The sequence below is a fragment of the Brassica napus genome, chromosome A5 (assembly GCF_020379485.1).
Source record: "Brassica napus cultivar Da-Ae chromosome A5, Da-Ae, whole genome shotgun sequence".
NCBI classification, from domain to species: Eukaryota; Viridiplantae; Streptophyta; class Magnoliopsida; order Brassicales; family Brassicaceae; genus Brassica; species Brassica napus.
In genome coordinates this window covers 13,851,215-13,867,244 of record NC_063438.1, presented here as the reverse complement: position 1 = coordinate 13,867,244, position 16,030 = coordinate 13,851,215, and the positions used below count along the sequence as shown (strand labels likewise).

General features: G+C 35.1%; 2 protein-coding genes across 2 annotated transcripts; one reads left to right on the top strand and one right to left on the bottom strand.

The window, feature by feature from the left end:
- Window positions 1-1,851: 1,851 nt before the first annotated feature.
- On the top strand, window positions 1,852-6,521 carry LOC111213155 (zinc finger protein WIP5-like). Its single transcript, XM_022714823.2, has 2 exons — window positions 1,852-4,059; window positions 4,871-6,521. Exons 1-2 carry the CDS (start codon window positions 3,496-3,498, stop codon window positions 5,327-5,329), a joined length of 1,023 nt encoding a protein of 340 aa, XP_022570544.1. The 5' UTR covers window positions 1,852-3,495; the 3' UTR covers window positions 5,330-6,521.
- A 2,503-nt stretch (window positions 6,522-9,024) lies between these two features.
- On the bottom strand, window positions 9,025-15,100 carry LOC125609557 (AP2-like ethylene-responsive transcription factor PLT2). The gene is made up of 8 exons (XM_048781054.1): window positions 13,838-15,100; window positions 13,165-13,606; window positions 12,982-13,064; window positions 12,800-12,808; window positions 12,615-12,703; window positions 12,439-12,512; window positions 12,208-12,335; window positions 9,025-11,906 (listed from the first exon to the last, which is right to left on the bottom strand). The coding sequence occupies exons 1-8, from the start codon at window positions 13,974-13,976 to the stop codon at window positions 11,176-11,178; spliced, it is 1,695 nt and encodes a 564-aa protein (XP_048637011.1). The 5' UTR covers window positions 13,977-15,100; the 3' UTR covers window positions 9,025-11,175.
- Between the last annotated feature and the right edge of the window lie 930 nt (window positions 15,101-16,030).

Below are 16,030 nucleotides of genomic sequence, written 5' to 3'. Positions count from 1 at the left end.
TACTACCAAGTTCATAATCAGTTTCTCCATGATGATACCAAATTTTGTAACTTCGTGTAAACCCACTCAAATATAAATGAGTCCAAACATCCCATTCTTTAATAACTTTTTTATTTTTACAATTAGAGCAAGGACATCTTAACATACCTGTTTTTGCTTCCGGTTGTCGGTGAACTAACCCCATGAATTCGGTTATACCTTGTTGGTATTCTTCCGTAAGCAATCTCGTGTTCGGATCCAAATGAGGTCGATCGATCCAAGAACGAAAATAATTGGAAGAAGACATGTTTTTTATGAATCAAATTCGTGTGTAAAGAAAGTGAGAGGGAGGATGAAGATATGGTGTGAATGAAGAGGAAGAGGGGTGCTTGTATTTATAGGTGAAATCCTGCCGACGGTCCGAGGAAATTCCGACGGAATTCCGATGCAAACGGCTAGTTCGTCGGAATTTCCTCGGAATTTTTAAAATCCCCCAACGGCTCTCCAACGGCTCTCTAACGTCTATAATATTTCCTCGGAATTCATCGGTTTTTTCCGAGGAATACTAGTTTCCTCGGTATTCCGTCGGAATATTCCGACGAAATGTGTTTTCCTCGGAATTCCGTCGGAATATTCCGACGGAATTCCGAGGAAGCAAAATTTTGTATTTCCTCGGAATTGCCTCGGAAATGCCTCGGTATATTCCGAGGAATTCATTTTCCGTCGGATCGTCCGTCAGAATACCGTTGTTTTCTTGTAGTGTAGTTATTAAACTTTAAAAGTTTCGATTTCCTCAAGTTAAATGTTCATTCCTAGTGTGTACCCCCATAGCAACAAAAGTCTATAGACCACAAAACAATTAGAACAGTGAACAAAACTATTTCAGCATTATTACAGAACATATAAATAATATATGCCTTTAAAATAACATGATTTTCTATTAAAAATTAGAAAAAAAACAAAAATATCATATGTTAACTGTGTTAGAAGCGTATATATATGTGCATGAAAGCAAACGAAAATGCAAACCAAAGAAAAAGAAAAGAAAGAAAATCTTGTATATAAAATAAAACAAAATAATATACATCGACGTAACATCTTTTAAATTACAATAAAACAGTAAAATACACATTGAAGTGTAGATGAATAAGAAACTGGGGTCACCATTCCCAAGTAATATGTTTCTGAAGCAGAGCCGACATGGAAACGAGACCACCAAAGCAACTGCTGTGTTAGATCGCAACTATCTCCTTTCCCAAAGCCATCAATATATTATCCCCAAACACCTTATTATTAATCAATTACCTATCTCCATATACGGGTATATATCTTTGATTCATGCATGTAATCCATTTGATACCGTTGTTATACATAGGGTTAGTTGGTGTTTTGGTGACCAATAAATTCACTACTATTAACATATAAAATTTGATACCTTTGATATCCAACTAGGTAGTAACACATACACCCTGTGCAGGGTGAAATTTTCATTAATTTGTTTTTCTGGGAATCAAGTACAAAAACTCTCTTAAGATCTACTCCCTCTGTTTTTTAAAGATGGATGTTCTAGGAAAATATTTTGTTTCCAAAAGATGTATTTTTCATGTTTTCAAAGCATATTTTGTCAATTAATAATGAAAAATTGTGTGTTTCAAAAATATTAATTACATTTCTTTTAATCCTATTGGTTTAAAAATATAGGAAATATAAAGTTACAAAAAACTATGCATTAATAACTAAGTTTTAATATGGTTTCTTAATAAATGTGAAAATCATAGAACATTCATCTTTAAAAAACAGAGGGAGTACTTTGCTAGAGCATCGGCCAGTCTATTAAAGTTCTTGAGCTTTGCAAAGAGCCGATATGATTGCATTGAAGTTCTTGAGCTTTGAAAAGAGCCGATATGATTGCGATTGCATTTGCAGTAAGCGCAGATAGAGCAAAGGAACCGAATATAAAATTTGATTGCAGACAGAAATACTCAATAGAATACCATAAATCTCTAGAAATAGGGTTCTAGGAGTTTATCCATCGGATAAGTTAATGGGAAGAGAGTCTGACTGGACGATTAATCTTCTGACTCCAAGCTCATTGAGCTTTGAAAAGGGCCGGTCTTATTGCAATTGTCTCCGTAGTAACGGTCGATCTGACTGCAATATATAATATATTGATGTTGTGAACAAACGCGAATCAACTAGAATAAAGCAAAGTAGAGCAAAAAAGTATTGAGCCAAATACATGTTTAAGATTTTTTATTATTATGTGAATGAATAATTTTACAATTCTTAACCTCATATTTATATCAGCCTCAAAACCAGATTTCTTTTTTTCTATAATTAAAAATACATACTTATCTAGAAAAAAAAATTTCTAAACAGAAAATGCATACACCCAACGAATACTGGGCATTTACTGGTGCACAGAGATTTAAGATACTACATGGTGCAACAATTGATGATATTGCTTAGAAATAGAACATATTATAAAAAGAAACCATTTATAAACCAAAAAAAATTACAACTATCTTGCCTAACCAAACAATTTGAAGAGGAAAAATATTTTGGATGATACATTTTTCAATACTGTTCATATATTTGGTTTAGTCTATGCATAACCATCAAAGGAAATTCATGCACAACATTTCATAAAATCAGGCTTCAAACACTTTTAGTGATACAAAACAAAATTGGGCATTTAAAAAAGTTACGAGGCTCCTTCTATGCTTTCCTTCACATTTTTCCAGTTCAGCTGGCTTCAAAGAAAACTTTAGATGCATTTGTTCAGATTTCTCTGGTTAAGCTAACTTCAAAGAAATCTACACTTATATCCTATTTTTTACATTATGGGCAACCGTAAAACATTTCTAACCGTTATCAGACCAAATACAAATTCTCTTGAAAAATCATAAATGATTAAACACCATACACCAGATTTTTACCTAATTTAAGCCACTTAAGTATACTTTCGTCATCCTAGTTCTTGAAGTACAAAAATCTAAGGTTCTAAATGATGACGTGCGGGACAATTGTGGAACAAGTGCAGTACGGTTGTAATATTAACAAAAATATATAAATACATAAATATATATATAGAGATTTTTGTTACTATTTACGGCGATGCGTTGCGGAGCGGTTTATCATCGAAGCCTAAATATATTTGACTTTATAGTGTATACTCGTACATCCAAAGACATACCATTGCGAGTCCCAAAGATAGTTTGTTTAGTTTCTTTTTTGCCTCTTCAACTTTCTTCTTTCTTCTTGGGTCTTTTCACCCTACTTCCCTCTCCGTACCCTTTCTTTATCATCATGAACATTTTCCACCGCTTCGTCACATCTCAAAAGTTACATAAATATATATTATATACACGCACACACCCATATATATTATATACACGCACACACCCATATATATACGTACTCAAACTAACATCCCTATCTCCTCTCTCTCTAGCACAAACCCATCAACCATAGCTACGGTGTCTTTCTTCTTCTTTGTCTTCTCTCCTCGAAGTCATGTCTAATCCAGCTTGTTCTAATCTCTTCAACAATGGATTTGACAATACAAACTTCAACTATTCCACTTCTCTCTCTTACATTTACAACTCTCAAAATAGCTTCTATCACCCTGATACCACAAACCCTAATTACATGTCTCCTACTACCACTACCTCCACTTTCCCTAACTCACCACCGCTCAGAGAAGCTCTTCCCCTTCTTAGCTTAAGTCCCATAAGGCACCAAGAACAACATGGTCAACCCTGTTTCTTGAACACAGATAACACTACCTCTTCAAACTTTCATGATGTAACCGTGGATCTTCATCTAGGGTTACCAAACTACGGGGATGGTGGGAGCTATATTGCTCCTGAGGCAACCACCGAGGAGCAAGATCAAGATCATGACCAAGAAGTGGAGGTCACAGTCGAGTCCCACCTTCATGATGATGATGATCATCATGAAGATTTATACAGAGGTCATCACTATTGGATCCCTACTCCTGCTCAGATTTTGATTGGTCCTACACAGTTTTCTTGTCCTCTTTGCTTCAAGACATTCAACAGATACAACAACATGCAGGTACTACTACTCCATTGATTTAAGAATCAAATAGTAACTCATTTCAAGATTTGACTTCGTGTTATTGAAAATAGATTTTAATTAGTTCGTAGACTTTTTGGTAGGTCTAATATACAAACTCGTTATTGATTTATGGATATTTAGGTGTATATCTAAACCCATACTATGCCGTGATGTTTTTAGTAACTCGAGAACAATTAACTCTTTTACAAATTTGATTGTAGACGTCAAATCGATTTCAGGGTGTTGAATGATGGTGGCTATGTAAAGATCAACTTACCAAATAAGTCAGAAGATCTTCTTTAACCAACAGTCTTTTTGTCAGACTGAATTTATATAACCCTGAAACATGCTTAGTCCACCTCCATCTTTATTGTCTCTCTTGATTTTTGTAAACTCATAAAACCCAATAAAATACGAGATATAAATATGAAACGATAAAGAGGAGTTAATGTCTAGCAGATTATTTGTGCCTATAGACTTTGTTTTGTTTAAATCAAAAAATATATTTTATTTTGTTTTATAGATATATACTAGTAAGAGAGTAATACTACCCAAAAGGCCAAAAGATAGACAAACAGCTAATAATTATGTGGGACTAGTTATTTCATGCCAAAAGCAAACTTTAACATGAAATAACGAGGACTGTATATGTACATAACTTTACATATAGTGTTTTTCACATTTATGATTGATGAAATACCTCACAACAATAGTATTTATCCTAAACTTAAAAAGATTTAAGCCAATACTTTCTAATACTGATGATGACTCATTTATGATTGGTGACATAAAAACGTTTTCATTATAGATGCACATGTGGGGACACGGTTCACAATACAGAAAGGGACCAGAGTCACTTAGAGGAACACAACCAACAGGAATGCTAAGACTACCATGTTTCTGCTGTGCGCCAGGCTGCAAGAACAACATTGACCACCCACGAGCCAAGCCTCTCAAGGACTTTCGAACCCTCCAAACACATTACAAACGCAAACACGGATCTAGACCTTTTGCTTGTCGCAGGTGTGGCAAAGCCTTTGCAGTGAAAGGAGATTGGAGAACGCATGAGAAGAATTGTGGTAAACTTTGGTATTGCTCATGTGGCTCGGATTTTAAACACAAGAGGTCTCTTAAGGACCACGTCAAGGCTTTTGGGAATGGTCATGTTCCTTGTGGGATTGATAGCTTTGGGGGAGATCATGAGGACTACTACGAGGCTGCTTCTGATAACGAGCAACAAGATGATTGCAACAACAATGAGTGTTAGTCTTTTTTTCTAGTTTGGTATTATGTTCAGAGCTTCCATTGTTTTGGTCAAGACTTGAACATAATTTCTTTGGAGTTTAGAGGTTTTTTTTAACTTTTTTGCACCTCTAAGCTTTCAGAATAGCTGAAAAGCAGATTGTGGTTGCAGTAACATGTAACCAAACCTTTATTATTGCAATGATATTTACCATTTAGCAAAAAAAAAACAATGAGTGTTAATGTTATTTCGTGTGTTCTGTTTTGTTCCCTCATGCATTAAATTTTTATGCATGTGTCGTTTCGTTTTGGCCATGTTATATGTAACATTATCCGCATTTGTCCCACCTAACCTTGGTATGTTGTGTTGCTTTTTTACTAATTGTGTTGCTTTTTTACTAATTTTTCTTAAAATTATTTTAATTCTGGGCCAAAGTCTAATTTATGACACCCACGAATTCTAAGATTGAGTCCATGATGCAAACAGATATTTGGAAATATTTAAATATTTTATCATTTATTTTATCAATTATTTTAAATCTAGATAATAATATTTTAGGGTTTTAGAGATTTATGGTTCTTATATATAGCCATTTATAGTATTCAGTTTAAGATTTGACTAATAAAATTTAGAGTTTTCTCTTTATTTCTTATTTTCAGTAGATCTATAGAGATTTCGACAAATTTAAGAAAATATTGATCTTATGCATTTGAAGACTAAATAAAATCATTATGTTATCGTGTTCTATCTTTGAACTTATGTAATATTTTATATTTTGTGAATTTGACTAAGTTTTCTTGAGAATTCTTCTCTCTTAGTTGTAATAAATTTGATTAATTTTTTATGTTATTGTGTTTTGCTATTGAAGTTGTATCAGTAACTTCAATTATGTCAAGTAATTTTGGCAAGATAATATTGTGAAAAAATGAACATATTTACCAAATTTTTTTATTAATATCTCTTCAAATTTACAAAAAAAGTCACAACTAAAGGAGTACACATGCAAAACATAAAACATACCACAAACAAAGCTATTATAGAACATTCCTCTACAAAGACAAGTTTAAATTCCATTTGATATGGAAGAAGACTCCGTCAGAAGACTTTCTAGAAGACTACTTTAAAGTCTTCTGAAAGAAGTCTAACTGAAAGTCTTCTAGCGCATTATATTTTAGAAGATTTCCGAGAAGACTTTCCATAAGTCTTCCAAAGTCTAATCCAGATCTGAAAAACATGTATATCAAACTCAAATTTGAAAAACCTGCATATCATATCAAAAAACGTTCAAATGGCTTAAAAATAGAGAAAACGAGTGGAAAATTAGATATATATATATATATTTATTGAACACACAAAGTACATATCCAAGTGGAAGATAAGAACCATCTGATTAAAAACCTATAACAAAAAGATAGATTAGTGAGAAAGACATAAGCCAAAAATGAAAAATTCATATAAAGTTTAGTGTTTTCAAGTCAAAGAGATTAGAATGGATTTGGAGAGTTTTAGTTTGGAAAAAAGGTATGAACTTTATGCAACAGGAGGTTACCAAATGAATAAAAAATCAGACATAAAAACTTACTAAAACGCTCAGATCTATTATGAAAGGGAAACAAGGGAGAAGACTCCGTCAGAAGACTTCCTGGAAGTCGTCTGGAAGACTTCCTGGAAGTCGTCTGGAAGTCTTCTAGCCCAGAAGTCTTCCAGATCTGAAAAACTTGTATTTCTAGATTTGAGAAAACATGCATATCAAAAAACGTTCAAATTGGTTAAAAACAAAGAACATGAGTGGAAGATTAGATAGATCTACCTTTATAGAACACTCAAAAATACATATCTAAAATTAATAGATCTACCTTTAAATGAGTGGAAGATGAGAACCATGTGATGAAAAACCTGCATAAACAAGATAAATTAGTGAGAAAGACATGAGACAAAAAACAATAAATTGATATAATGTTTGATGTTTATAAGTTCAAAGAGATTAGAGAGAGGTTCGAAAGTCTTAGGATGAGGAACATGACATTTTTGTTGCAACCATTTGAGAGGAGGAGAAAGAATGTGTAAATTTTCTTTACATCAATATTTTTCCTTACATCAATATTGAATCTTTACAATAAATTTTAGCGGGAAACTAAAATAGAATATTTCCTAGACAACTTACATGTTAGTCGTCTAGACCTTAAACATAACCTCTAAACTAAATTAACAAACTAAACAATTCATAAAATCAAATTAAACTTAAAAAGTGTTTACAATACACATAAATAAACACATATAGGTAAAATTTTAATTTTTCAAAAATAAAATTAAACTTTCCAAAATATAACCTTAAGAATACATACAATACTACAATATATATTGTCAAACCCTAAGCCAAAGAATATCATGATTAACATTCATCTATGTTGAAAACTATTCAATTTTATTATATCTTAATTTACATCACTTAAAACTATTTATAATTACATGATTTTAATTTTTCACTTGTTAAAATATTTTTTAAACCATTTATAAATTATTTTTAAGATCAACAACACTAGACGACTTCCAGTATCTCAGAAGACTCAGGTGACTTACCGAGGGTATATTGGTAAAAATGAGTTTTGTTTTTTTGTTTCTTCACAAGGGGTTGGGTGTATTTTTACAAGGCTTTTAGTTTAGTTTTGCATTTGATTCAAATTTGGATATAGGTTTGCATTTCAAATCAAGTTTTGAGTCATATTTGACAAATTCTCCTAAACTCAAAATCAAGAGAGAGAGACAAATATAATCCGCAATGATTACGTACAGTTCTGCGTGCGTTTGGTGCCTATGTCTTCAATGCATTAATGAGCTGGAGGGAGTCTGAGTAGACTTGAATCTTACGGATCCCTCTGTTTTTTTGCAGAAATAAAGAGTTTCTCGGAGAGCCAATCCTTCAGCCATTAAAGGGGGATAGAACATAGTGGCAGTGAGCCATTCTCAAAACTGGTCGCTGATCATCTTTTAAAACCCATCACAGTCCTGCTAAATGAAGGTCTCCTCTCCATGCTGCATCCATTTTCAGGAGAGGTGTTCGGTGGAGTCAGTGACGCCCGGTGTGTCAACGTGTTTCGAGGAAAGGAATTCCTAGTATGTTTGTTTAACCATTCCCTAGCAGCTGAGACTGCAGTTGTGACAATTTCCTCCGCAAGGATTTCTTTATTATCAAAGACCAGCTTGTTTCTTGCTGTCCACAGACACCATAAAATCCAAGGAGCCAAAGGTCCTGAAGTAATGCGGACGGGTGAGAGGCAGGGTCACTCGCAGAGCCTAGACCAAGTAGATCCTAAATCTATGAGTCCTCTAATATCAAAGCCGGGTGAGAAAGGTGCAAGGATCCAGACTTTTTGCGCAAAATAGCAGTGAAGGAACAGATGAGTGATAGATTCAGTAAGGTTACATCGCTTACAAGCTATGGCAGAGGATATATTTCTTGCTGCTAGACATGCTCCCACTGATAAAGCTCCTTGGAAAAGTTTCCAAAGGAAGAGTTTCAGTTTTGGTGATACCTGTAGTTTCCAAATACTTAGTTGACAATCAAGGGGGACTGTGAAAAAGGTGATGTCGCATTGAGATCGTTCTTTGCTGTCCAATATCCAGAGCTTGTTGAGTACTCCCCAGACTTGGTACCTAACTATATTAATCTGTCCGCTGCTCTCAGCTTTCTTGGTTTTATCATGAGAATATTCTCTTCTTCCTGAGGGATACATCTTTGAATTGCATCTTTGTTCCAGTCTGAACCATCTTGAAAATGGAGGCTGTAGACTTTGAGATCGATTTGTCTCTCACGTATTAGTTCCATAGGTCATTCCTTCTCAGACATACTTAGCCATGGCTCTGTGCATTAGTTTATCATGAACCATTCCCAACTGCCCATCCCGAGTTACACAAAATGAGGTCTTTCCCAATTAAAATACTCTTCCAGCCGTGTGACTCAACACTTCTGTGGGAGACTTGAAATTGTTTTGAATCATTGCAATATTTTCCGAGGAGGACACGACTAGGAAGGCATGCTGGGTTGTGAATAATTCTCCAAGCTGAGCTTAGCCAAGAAGGTGTCATTGAAACTCGGAAAATCTCGGAAACCCAAGACTCCAAGCGATTTCGGTTGGGTCATTTTTGAGCAAAAGACCCAGGCCATCTTTCTACTTCCGCTTCTTCCATCCCACCACAATCGTGTAACCGCTGAGTGGATTCGTTTAGAATAGAGAGACCGGCAGCTTAAAGCATGTCATTCCAGAAGACGAAATAAGCTGTCAGATGCTTTGGAGCATGACCATCTTCCCCGCTGTAGATAATAATTTATTTGACCATCCTTTCGCTTTGATCTTAATTCTAGCTACTATTGAAGTAAACATATCTCTTTTACGTCCTTCAAAATATTCGGGTAAGCCTAAGTGCATCCCGGTTCCGTCTTCCTTTTGAATTTGGAGACCGTCCTTCACACGGTCTTTGGGCGATGTAGGGGCTTTCTGTGAAAAGGTTATAGAAGACTTTTCAGCGTTGATGAACTGTCCAGATGCAGATTCATTCTGAGACAAGATCGATTTCATAGCTGAAGCGTTCCCTTTGTTGGTTTTAAACTTTTAATGAAAAACATTGTGTCATCCGCAAAGAGAAAATGATTGACTCGATGACTCCCTCACGCCACTCAAATTCGAGCCATATTACCGGATTTTTGAGTTATGTTACACAAACCCGAGAGCACTTCACCGCATAGTATAAATATGTATGGTGATAGTGGATTTTCTTGTCGGACAACCCTGCTCGGTTTAACTCTTCCTCTAGGCAAGCCATTAATAAGGAATATAGGTAACAGTCGAGACACATTCCATTATCCACATAATCCATCTATGGTGGAATTTGAGTCTCTCAAGAACCAGTTTAATAAACTCCCATTCAAACGTATCATAGGCTTTGCTTGCTCATATCTGTCTTAACTGCCATTGATCATCTTTTACGTGTTTTAGAAGGTTGAAGGAAGTGTAAAACCTCATGCATGATTAGGACCTTATCCGAGATTGCTCTTCACGGCACAAAAGCAGACTGCATTTCGGAAATAATGTTTGGGAGAAGCAAAACCGTAATTATATCAAGTTTTATAAACTTAGAACCGTACATAAATTTAAAAGTATAAGACCCTATTATGAAGAGTGGGGAATCAACAATATGTGTTTATTCCTCAACAGTCATGATATTTATACGTTTACAAACTATAGAGGGGAAAATACACACTAGATGTCTGAAAAATTCTGTTAAGGTTCTCAGCTGGCACATTATTTACATGTTAGATACAGGAAGATACAAGTTAGACTTAACTTTTACGCACTTCTAAAAGTCAATTAAGCTATACTACAAAATTGATTGACCTAACAACTGCACATATTTGTGAAGTTTTGTGGTGAATTTTAAGCAAAAAAAAAAACTATGTGGAAGAGACGCAAGTTTATTCACATGCAGTGTAATATAGACTCAATATAGTTAAATTTGTTGGCAAAAAAGAGTTATATTTTTTTCAGCAATATAAGAGAATAAAACAAAGGGAACATAAATCTTCATTATAAAAGGAATTACAGGTTTGAGAAATTAGTCAAAAGGGTTAGCTTTTAAACAAAATTTGGGCACGTATCCATCTTGTTTCAGTGCCCATAAAACACTAACCCTTGAGGACTTGATTAACCGCCGTCTACAAATTCATCATCTTCGCCGTCAAAAGTGATAAAAATTCTAAAGCCTCTGCTAATCAAGAAGACTCCAGCCGTTTCTAAACTACTTGGTAAACAAGAAAATAATATCTATCATTCAGAACCATACCTTGCCTAGCAAGAGAGACAGAAAACAACCTTTTATTCATTCCACATTGTGAAGACACCTCCTGGATTTGACCCCTGACCATGCTCTCCATTAGTCCATCGTTCACACCCTGTGGCTCCACCTAAAGGAGGCATATCGTAATCAACTTTAACCGTGGGAAACTCTTCCTCGGCCGATGTTCCTACTGTGGAGGTTGACCCAATACCAATCCCGTTGTTTCCATAAACCGCTGGAGTGTTGTTATTATCAGAGACAAATCCGTGAAGCAAACCAGGATTGCTCTGAAGATAAGCATTGTAGAGTTGCGAGTTGTGACTAGAAGACTGCAAGTAATTGTTGGTTTGTTGTTGGTGAAGATGAAGCTGCGTCTGGATGTAACTGTAGGAATCATGAACGTTAGTATTATACTGTGAGACATCGTTGTTGTTCTGTAGGGTAAGTAGAGGCTGGTGATGAAGATGCTCAAAAGGTTGTTGAATGCTTAGTGGGTAAGGTTGAAGCTGAAGCCCAGAGCTAGAGCCGCTCGCTGCACCATACTGATGGAAATTTGAGCTGAGGGCTATCATTTCCTCACGTTTTCTTGATGATTCTAGAGCTTGAGCTTCTTTCAGCCGTTTAGCTGCACCACCTCCTATAGGAAGTGTGTTGCTCTCTAGGATAGCTTTTACATCGTACCGGTTAATCTCAAAATTCGTAACCGCGTTTAGACCTCGAAACTTTATTGCAGCTATGTCGTATGCTTCTGCTGCTTCTTCCTCTGTGGCTGACCAAGGCAAATGAGAATATAAGCATGACAATCTATTTACGTGAGTAGTTTATTCACATCTTCGATAAAATATACTTATTAAACAGTTATCTTTTTGCAATATTAAACTTATCTCTAGGTCTACTGATCGCCAAACAATTTGAGTTGTATAGTGCGGTTCATAGGCTAAAGTATAATTTCCTCAATAGTTTTAGAAGGTGTTGTAACAGATAAGTACTGAAATAAGAGTTTTAAATAAATATTTTTATATTAATATGAATATATATATACAATATAGGATAAAACAGAATGTACTTACTGAAAGTTCCCAAGTAGAGATCTTTGTTTCCAGCAACTCGGCCAATCCTTGCTTGCCATCTTCCATGTTGATGATGCCTTGTTACTCCTCGATACATCGATGCACCACGCGAGAATCCGCTACTTTTCCTAAAATGATTAAGAAGTTCTTTGATTAGAAAACTCCATACTAATATACTATATATCTATGCAACGAATACGTTCAAATCTAATGAAAAAGGGTTAAGACAACCTTCTAATAGCAGCCACAAACTCTTGTCTCGTCATATTTTTCATCTCCTCAACTTCCTTCTCATAGTTAGTAATCTAAAATATGTGAAAACGTAGGAAATTATAACGATATTATCAATCATTACTACCGTTTAGAAGCTTTGAAATATATAACCATGACAATTTGAAATAACTTACCGGAAAGTTGGTAGTAGTAGAGGGGCCCCAATATTTGAGTGCAGCTAAATCATATGCTCTTGCTGCTTTCTCTTCTTTGTCATACCCACCTTAATGTAATTATACCTCTATTAAAAAAATTCTTAAATTCTTAAATCAAAGTATATATAATGGAGACCAATAAAACAATATTAATGTATACTCACCTAAGTAGACTGTAGAGATTTCGAAGAAGTCCAAGATTCAAGCATCAAAACCATAAGAATGATGAGGAACATAATTAAATAGCGTATCTATAGTCCAAATTAAATATTTTTGCAGAGATGGGACCAAAAGAGGAAACGAATTAAGCAATTAAGAAATTAATAAAATACATGACTACACTTACCTTGTCTTCCTTTCCTTGATTGTCCTTCTCTTCTACAACTATTATCCCAAAGATGAGCTTCATATCTACCGGTCCATCTATGTCTATAATACCAAGAATAAAAATAAAATATTTATATACATTTCGTTACTAAACTTTAAGATAAAAAGTAAACAATACTTTAAGACTTGATATCATTAAGACCTTGTAACACCACGATAGATAGAGGTTCGTTGTCCAAAAGTTTCCACGGTCCGTCTAGGTGCAGCTTCAACGGTGGTTCCTCCACTTATGTTAGTAGTGCTACTACTATTATCCGCGCTGGTCTCACCAGGCGAGGCTTTAACGGCCGCCGCTGCAGCAGCGGCGTCTCCGGCACTTCCCATTGAAAGGGTGAGAGATTGCAAATTGTGGGCACTCTCTTGAAGCTCATAGTTATTAGGAGTGTTAGAGGCACAAGTGACAACCGTAGGTAACAGACTATTTGTTTGGAAGTAGTAATCTGAGTCATTGGTTTGATGAATGTCGTTGTACGGTACGAGGTCGGCTTGATGATTGTCCGACTTGCTAACTCCTAAGAAATCAGCCACTTTTGGAATCTCTCCTCCTTCTCCGCCTCCACCGTGTGGATTGATCATATTCCATTCTGAGAAAGCATACAATGCTTTTGTGAAAGCAATTAAAAACAAGAATCTGAAAAACGGATGATATAAACATTTCCGTTTTTAAACATGTGCTAGTACATTCGACTAGATTGCGATTTAAAAATAGTTACTATATTATTAATGAGTGTAGAATTTGGACCCTCGTAACAGATATATGATAAATGAAACGATTTCAAATATACATGAACATATGTACGTGTGGACGCATATACCTTGGTTTTCAAAAGGGTTGTCCATATTGTCGTTGACCAAGCCGAGATTGAATTGAGAGGTTTGTGAGGAGTGGATGAGAGGAGGCAAAGAAGAATGGGTTGGTGATAGAGGAAAGGCAAGCCAGTTGTTAGAATTCATTATATTTCCTTCCTATGAAAATCAAATCTTAAATCACTTTGATAAAATCTGGAATAAGGGGACATAAATTGATTAGAGACGTATCATAAGATAAAGAGAGAGAGAGAGAGAGAGATTTAAGCTACTTTAGTGAATAGAAATGTTATGATGAAGAGACTTACCTATCAAGGATAGACGGGAAGAGATCTTGTTTTGCTCTCTATGTATGGCTGCAACACAGTCGCAAACTTGTACTTTCTCTCTCTAAACACACACTCTCTATCTCTATCTCTATCTCTATCTCTCCGATAACTTGAGGGGTTTAAACAAAGTAGACGAAGATATTTGTAAAACTCTTAAAAATAGGAGGAGTACTTTTTAGGAAGCTAAACAGGTTTTGAAGTTAAACCTATTACATTAAATGCTCGCTTTAAATTGTTTTTGAAACCTCAACAAAGGATTGCCGCAATTTTATTATCAACCATTAAAATTATGCAAGAATAAGTGTAAATATATAATATAGAGTTTTTATCTGATTGTTATGCACAGCCACATTATATATCAAAATAATAACTTACTCATAAATATATATATCTTTTTTTTTGAACGAATCTCATAAATATATATATCTTAGATAGAAATATTGTAGATATATATTAAATAGACAACCACATGTTATCATATCACAATAATAGAATGAAATGAGACGATAGAAAAGTGACTAAATTAATACAAATGTTACACTTCACATGTTTGATCATGTATCTGGGATATGATACTGCGATAGATTTGGGACACGAGTGTCGCGAATAAGACAAATCTACGCTTCCAAGTGGAAAAAATCCATACCCTAAAAGCAAACAAAATCAAAATCACTTAATATTTTAAAACCAAAAATTTACCCCACTTGGATTATCGGAACTCACGTTCCTCGTTTGTCGCGATTAATGACTCCCCAAAGCCCAGCATTCCCACACTCTGCGAATCCTCTCCCACTCTCTTACCATTGACCATTCTCTCTCACTGCATACACATGTACTTACATATCCTTAAACATGTGTAAGCACAGGGCTACGTATTCGTATACGTTTACGTGTACATACATGCAATCACATTGAAATGACTCAAAGGTAATATTCATACAATTGGATCGACCCTTTTAAACTATGCTATTATATTTGTAGATCCCCGAGTTTGCTATTCTGCATGTGTTCAAGGACATACAATGATACAATATTATATAAAGCACATAATTTAATAATACTTACTAAGAATATTTGGAAAGAGTGAAAGTCACTCTTCGTTGACGTTCATAATAATTTGAATATATGTAAGATGAAAATAATTCAAATAGCTTATAGTATTTAGAAGAGTAAAAATATTTTATTTATTTAGTTTTCACCTGTAAAAAGGATATTAGAAAATGAAAAAGAATTGGGGTGGGATTTTGTTTTGGTCTTCCCGAGTTTAAATCTGTTGACTGATTGATTGGACTTCGCACCCGTCAAAGAGAGATATTGTCTAGTATTTTAAGATTAAATAAAAATAACATAAAATTAAAATAACTAATTGTCGTATGCACACTAGAAGCTTGTATTGTGCTACTAGGACTCTACTATTTAGTAGCATGCCTTTGTGTCATCCATAACACAGTTCCTATTATTGTATGTGTAATTGATAAATTATAGTTTAATTTTTTTTTTCGCTAGTTAAAATTTTATTGAGGTTTCAAACATACAAACCCAAAAAGAAAGGCCCACCAGCAACAAACCCAAATCATAAACTAAAAAACAGAGGCCCAACATTGGTCTACCCTAACACACAGAACACAAACAAACGGTGCCGCCGATACTATGAAACGTGTTAAAATAAACATGGAAAGAGGGACACGTGTTGTTACAATCCTCCACCATCTTCACCGACAGAAGGTCGTCACCGATCCAACCCAAACTGCTAACCACCAGAATCTTTCGGGAAACAAGACCACAGCCAACAAAGCCTTCCAACGACTATATTGGAAGTTTGGGACTCCATCAGCTACACCGTCTACGCTTGTGCTCGTCCATCGGAGAGTA

Coding starts and splice junctions, on each gene's coding strand:
- LOC111213155 (XM_022714823.2), top strand. CDS start 3,496: ATGTCTAATCCAGCTTGTTCTAATCTCTTCAACAATGGATTTGACAAT. Junction 4,060..4,870: donor ACAGATACAACAACATGCAG/GTACTACTACTC, acceptor TTTTCATTATAG/ATGCACATGTGGGGACACGG.
- LOC125609557 (XM_048781054.1), bottom strand. CDS start 13,976: ATGAATTCTAACAACTGGCTTGCCTTTCCTCTATCACCAACCCATTCT. Junction 13,065..13,164: donor ATCTATCGTGGTGTTACAAG/GTCTTAATGATA, acceptor TTGGTATTATAG/ACATAGATGGACCGGTAGAT. Junction 12,513..12,614: donor CTACTACTACCAACTTTCCG/GTAAGTTATTTC, acceptor CACATATTTTAG/ATTACTAACTATGAGAAGGA.